This window comes from Microtus ochrogaster, chromosome 4 (genome assembly GCF_000317375.1).
Source record: "Microtus ochrogaster isolate Prairie Vole_2 chromosome 4, MicOch1.0, whole genome shotgun sequence".
Lineage (NCBI taxonomy): Eukaryota > Metazoa > Chordata > Mammalia > Rodentia > Cricetidae > Microtus > Microtus ochrogaster.
The window spans coordinates 51,842,028-51,847,925 of NC_022011.1; the positions used below are offsets into that span (position 1 = coordinate 51,842,028).

General features: G+C 45.4%; 1 protein-coding gene across 2 annotated transcripts in view; it reads left to right on the forward strand.

Annotated features, from left to right (window-relative positions):
- Window positions 1-5,898, forward strand: part of Traf2 (TNF receptor associated factor 2) — a 29,789-nt gene that overhangs the window by 7,812 nt on the left and 16,079 nt on the right. For both annotated transcript variants that reach the window (XM_005346294.3, XM_026778817.1), the window contains exons 3-4: window positions 1,201-1,279; window positions 1,582-1,680. In XM_005346294.3, the coding sequence (XP_005346351.1) occupies window positions 1,201-1,279; window positions 1,582-1,680 (178 nt within the window). The remainder of the gene's footprint in view (window positions 1-1,200; window positions 1,280-1,581; window positions 1,681-5,898) is intronic.

Below are 5,898 nucleotides of genomic sequence, written 5' to 3' on the forward strand. Positions count from 1 at the left end.
CATTACAGATGGCTGTGAGCCACCATGTGGTTGCTGGGAATTGAACTCAGGACCTCTGGAAGAGCAGCCAGTGCTCTTAACCTCTGAGCCATCTCTCCCACAATACATTTTAAAAATGTAATTAAACCAGCACTCGGGAGGCAGAGGCAGGCGGATCTCTGTGAGTTCGAGACCAGCCTGGTCTACAGAGCTCGTTCCAGGACAGGCTCCAAAGCCACAGAGAAACCCTGTCTCGAAAAACCAAAAAAAAAAAAAAATGCAAAAAGTTAAAATGTAACAGTGGGGCTGAGTAGAGAGATGGTGAAGTGCTTGCTGTGCAGTCATGGCTTGGGTTTGATCCCCTCCACCCATGTAAAAACTTGGGCATGGTAATATGTGTGTGTAGTGACATCATATGCCTGGAGACAGCGATAGGAGGACTCTTGAGACTCACTGTTTAGCCTAGCCTAATCTGCGCGCTCTAGGTCCTGGTGAGAGTTCTGTCTGAAAAAAGGTGGGTGGTACCTGAGGAGGAATACCTGATATTTGACCTCGGCTTACACACACACACATATATGCACCTGTGTTCACACATGATAATTCATGCACACAAATGAAAACATAGGTTATATATTATTTTTGGACATGTGAAATTAAGTATAATTCATTATTGTTGGTTTCACAGGCACAAGAAATTTTACTGTGAGGATTATAGCTCCCTTAGGCTGCTCTGGTGGATGCATTGAATGTCATGTGGGTGGGTGGCTGATGTGTACAACAGTATGAAAGGCAACAGTGCATGTGGAGAAGAGAAACACACCCATGTTTTTCTGCCATGTGTTTGGAGTGTCAGGTTTACCAGAGAGCCAATGCCTTGTTCACAAGTGAAAGAAATGAAGGCTGGAGTTGAGGCTCAGCGATAAAACACTTACCTACCTGGCATTCGCAAAGCCATGCTTTGGTCCCTGAAGTCACAAATTCAAAAAGAAAAAAAGGAAGAAATGAGTTGGCTTTGCAAGTTCAAGCCCCGATACTCTTTTCTGCATTTGAATCTTCTCATTTGTAGTTTTTGAAATATCGTGCAGTTGACATACTTGTGATCAAAGATGAGAAAAATTAAGAATGACTGGTGTGGAGCTGAGCAGGCTGAGCCAACCGTGCTCAGTTAATTTCTGCAGCAAATTTTGCAGTGGGATTTTCTGTTTCCTTTGTTACCACTAGCTCTGGGCCTCAGAATTGTGCTGCCTGTGTCCACGAAGGCCTGTATGAAGAAGGCATTTCTGTTTTAGAGAATAGTTCGGTAAGTACACTGTATTGAGTTAAACAAGTCAAAATGAACAGAAAATATTTAGAAATTTTGTTTAGTAACATTGGTAACAGAATGAGAAGTTGGGAGCTAGGAGTGGCCTCTCATGATTGGTTTGGGGTGAAAAGATTGGGAAGCAGAAGCATGGCTTAGCTGGTCCTTTATTATCTTCTGCTCCATGTGCTGACTCAGGAGAATGGCACAGGTTGTTCTGGGTAGGGTTTCTGATCTAGATGTTGCTTCATAGGCAGTAGGGTGCTGGGAGAAGGTATAACCCAAGAATGTTTCTGTTCCAGGCCTTTCCAGATAATGCAGCCCGCAGAGAGGTGGAGAGTCTGCCAGCTGTCTGTCCCAATGATGGGTGCACCTGGAAGGGAACCTTGAAAGAATATGAGGTAGAAAGACATTTCTGTTTTGGCCTGGTGGCTGAAATCTCCAGCAGTGGACTTTGGGGAATTCTACTCCACAAACTTTTTTTTAAAACGATTTGTTTATTTGTATTTTATATGCATTTGTGTTTTGCTGGCATGTGTGTCTGTGTGAGAGTATTGACTACTGGAGCTGCAGACAGCTGTGAGCTGCAGGGTGGGTGCTGGGAATTGAACCCGGTCCTCTGGAAGAGCAGTCAGTGCTCTTAACCTCTGAGCCATCTCTCCAACCCTACAAAACAGTTCTTATGGAAGCTGTTCTTTACTCCTGCTGGGACTGGCCTGGCTAATGGATGTGAAAAAAGCATTGCTCCTTAGAAAGTGTCCCTTTCTGAGAGTAAGCTGCTATATGACTGCAATCCCAACACTTTGGAAGCTGAGGCAGGAGAATCATGAGTTCAGGATTTACTTGGCCTACCTAGTGAACCTTTGTGGTTTTTTTGTTTGTTTTTGTTTTTTCAAGATGGTTTCTCTGTAGCTTTGGAACCTGTCCTAGAACTAGGTCTTGTAGACCGGGCTGGCCTCAAACTCACAGAGATCCGCCTACCTCTGCCTCCCTATTGCTGGGATTAAAGCCGTGCGCCACCACCTCCCGGCTTTTGTTTTATCTCTTTGTTTTATTTTATTTTTTAAGAGTACCTTTTCTGAAACCCAAATAGTGCAGCATAGGCCTATACCATAGAGTCTGTTTCTTCTTTCCATGTCTCAAGTTCCTACTCTACCCCAGAGGTACAGGAGATTTGTAGCTACCTTAGGTAAGGAGCTAGTGCCATGTTGGCCTTGGTAACATCACATTTGCTTAGGTTGCAGATCTCTAATTCTTTGTTGGAAACTGCAGCTTCTAAGGTCAGGGAGATTCTGTGTTGTATATCATACCCACAAGGTTTTCTTTTTGTTACTTGTTTTCTGGGTTTGTTGGTTTTTGTTTTGTTTTTGTTTTTTTGAGACAGGATCTTTCTCTGTAGCCCTGGTTGTCCTGGAATTTACAGAGATCCACCTGCCTCCTGAGTACTAGGATTAAAGGTGTTCACTATCATGGCTAACTCATAAGGGTTCTCTTGTTTTGATTTGTGTTGACACTGGAAATTGTTCAAGTACTGGGTATATTTGTTACGTGGTCATGGAAAGACATCTAAAAGACAGTGGCAGAGGAGGTATACGGACAGTGTGGTGTAGTGGGATATTAGTGTGAGCCCCGCGTCACCTTTACGTATCTTCAGTTAACCCTGCATCACAGAGACCAGGTGATTAGGAGGCCACTGGGGTCCACCAACTTACTCACTGTCCTTTGTTGGCTCAGTCAACAACCTTCAAAAAGGTTTTGTCTCAGCTAGACATGGTGAGGTACAACTATAATCGCAGTTCTTGGGAGGCAGAGACAGGAGGACCATATGAGTTCAGGGGTAGCCTGGGCTGCTTAGTGAGACCTCGTCTCTTCTGCGCTCTGCCATGTGTCTATGGCTACATGTCCCATGTCCTGTGGACTGATGACACTTTGTGATGTCGGGCTTTGGGTTTCATTTTGCTAGCTGAGCAGTTTGGGCTTCACTTGGGTGAGCAAGAAGCTGTAGTCTTCTTTTCTAGCATGGTGTCAGGGCCTGGTAAGGAGCCATAGTCTCAGTATATCCTTAAAGTGAAATGCCTAGGGCTGTCTCGGAAAGAGGTGGCCCCGAGGAAAGTCGGGAGGATGCAGGAGAATGTTGGTGTAGGGAATGAGGACCCTATGTAACAGTAACATTTTGCTCTTGTGGATGTTTGAGAGACCACTGGGGCAGGTAGTTCCCAGCCCTGTTAGGCTCTGGATTCCTCTGGGATTTCTGTGGCCTCCAGGCCTGTGGTAATCGAGGTCAGTGGCTGTGTGGGCCTCTGACTGATGGTTAGGGACTGCAGCCAGGCTATGGGCTTGGTGCCATGTGGCTTTGCAGGCATGCAGGCTGGAAAGTCCCTGGCTGCACCCTTCGAGAGGTCTGGAAAGTCCCTGAGATGAGTTGGGTTTGGTCACGTGGGAGCGCAGGCACAGCTCTGCCTTAGCTGATTTTATTGATAAAAGCGTCTCACTGTTGGCAAATGTCACAGGCCAGGACAGAAATTATCTACACAGACTATGTGTGTAGTCATTACCACCTTTGCAGATAATCCTGTCTCTTGCTTGTTACACATCTGTTTCTTGATTTTCTTACTGGAAACTAAGGTTGTGACTACAACATTTGTCTTATGGTTTGAATTATTTAAAATGTCTGGAAAGTTGGAGAAAAATCCTGCTTAGCCTTAGCTTTGTTTTTCCTTTATGGTGATACCTGTTGTTCTAAAAACGGACTGACAGCCCTGTTAAAATATGCTATCTCAGAGGCAAGGCGTGCACTGCATGCCTGTTTTCCCGTACAAGGGAAGACAAAGGCAAGGCAAGCCTGGTGTCTGTGTCGTAAGTTCCAGACCAACCAGGACTACAAATACTCAGAAGCACCCGGCACTGGGGGGGCAGGTCTCTAGTGTCCATGGCCATTGTATTTTCTTTTCTTTTTAATCTTTTTATGTGTTTTATATGCATGTGTGTATGTACACCACATGTGTGCCTCGTGCCCAAAGAGGAACCAAAAGGTGGCACTGGGTCTCCTAGTACTGGAGTTAAGATTGGTTGTGAGTCCCCATGTGTATTCTGGGGATTGGACCTGAGTCCTCTGTAAGAGCAGCAAGTGCTCCTAACTGGAGGCGTCTCTCCAGCCCACAATTATGTGTTCTTATGAAATTCAGTTATAGTCAGATGGTGGTGGCACACTCCTTTAATCCCAGCACTCAGGAGGCAGAGGCAGGCAGGTCTCTGTGAGTTCAAGGCCAGCCTGGTCTACAGAATAAGTCCCAGGACAGCCAGAGCTACACAGAGAAACCCTGTCTTAAAAAACAGCAAAACAAACAAACAAAAACCTGAAGAAAAAAATCAGTATTATCAACTGGATCTGTTTATAATGTTCAATTTGAATTCTAGTTGAGTAAATACTGATGTATTTGGATTGTGTCTGCCAGGACTGGTGGGGAAACAGAGCTTTGTCCTTGTTGCCTGAGTGTGTTGGCGACAAGTGTATCTTCTGCCTATGACTCTTTGAGCTCAGGACCTGAGGACCAGCATTTGGCACCTGGTCCCCCTCCAGAACCCATCTAGAAAAGTCAGGGATGGCAGCATACTCCTGTAATCTCAGTGTTGGGGAAGCAGAGACAGTAAACTCCCTGGGTTTGGGGACTGACCAGCATAGACTAATCAGTGAGCTCCAACTCAGGTCATTCTCAGGACCTGAACTCAGCTGGGAATTGAAGCACCCATGCAGGGCATTGAACCCAGGGCCATGAACATAAAAGGCTGGGAGGTGCTGGCACATGACTTTCATCCCAGCACTCAGAGGCAGAGGTAGGCGGGTCTTTGTAGTCTTCAGAGTGAGTTCCAGGACAACCAGGGCTGTTAAGACAGAGAAGACAGAGAAACCCTGTCTCGAAAAAGAAAAAGGAAAAAAAAAAAGCACATACTCTACCATTCCCACATTCTCAGCCCAGGGGAAAAATTTTATTGAAATTTGTCAGGATCAGAGGTTCAAGGCCATCCTCAGCTACATAGAAAGTTTGTGGTCAAGAACAAATTGCTTAAGATCCTATCTCAAAAACATAGAGCAACTTTGAGCAGTGGGCTGAGAGGCAAGTCAGTGCTGGGCTCCCGGTGCCCACCAGGCTCTGTCAGCTGTCTCGTCACCCTTGTTCCCATGGGGATTGCGTCAAAGCAAGTCTAAGCTACCTTGTCATTTTTTAAATTTCTTTTCTAATATAGAGGGTTGAATCCAGGACTGTGTGCATTCTAGGCTTTCTACTCCCATGTGTACAGCTTTGAGTATTTTGTGTGAATGGGTGTGTATGTACATGTGGAGGCCAGGCCAGAGGTCAGCCTTGGGTGTTGTTCCTCAGGAGCTGCCTTCTTTATTGAGAAAGGGTTTCTTACTGACCTGGAGCTCACCAGTGAGTCTAGGCCGGCTAGCCGTCTTACCGCAGGTCCCTTATCTTTGTTTTCCCAACATTGGGGTTACGGGAATACGCTGCTCTATTTGGCCTTATTTATTTATTTATTTATTTATTTATTTATTTATTTATTATGTATACAATATTCTGCCTATGTGTATGTCTGCAGGCCAGAAGAGGGCACCAGAC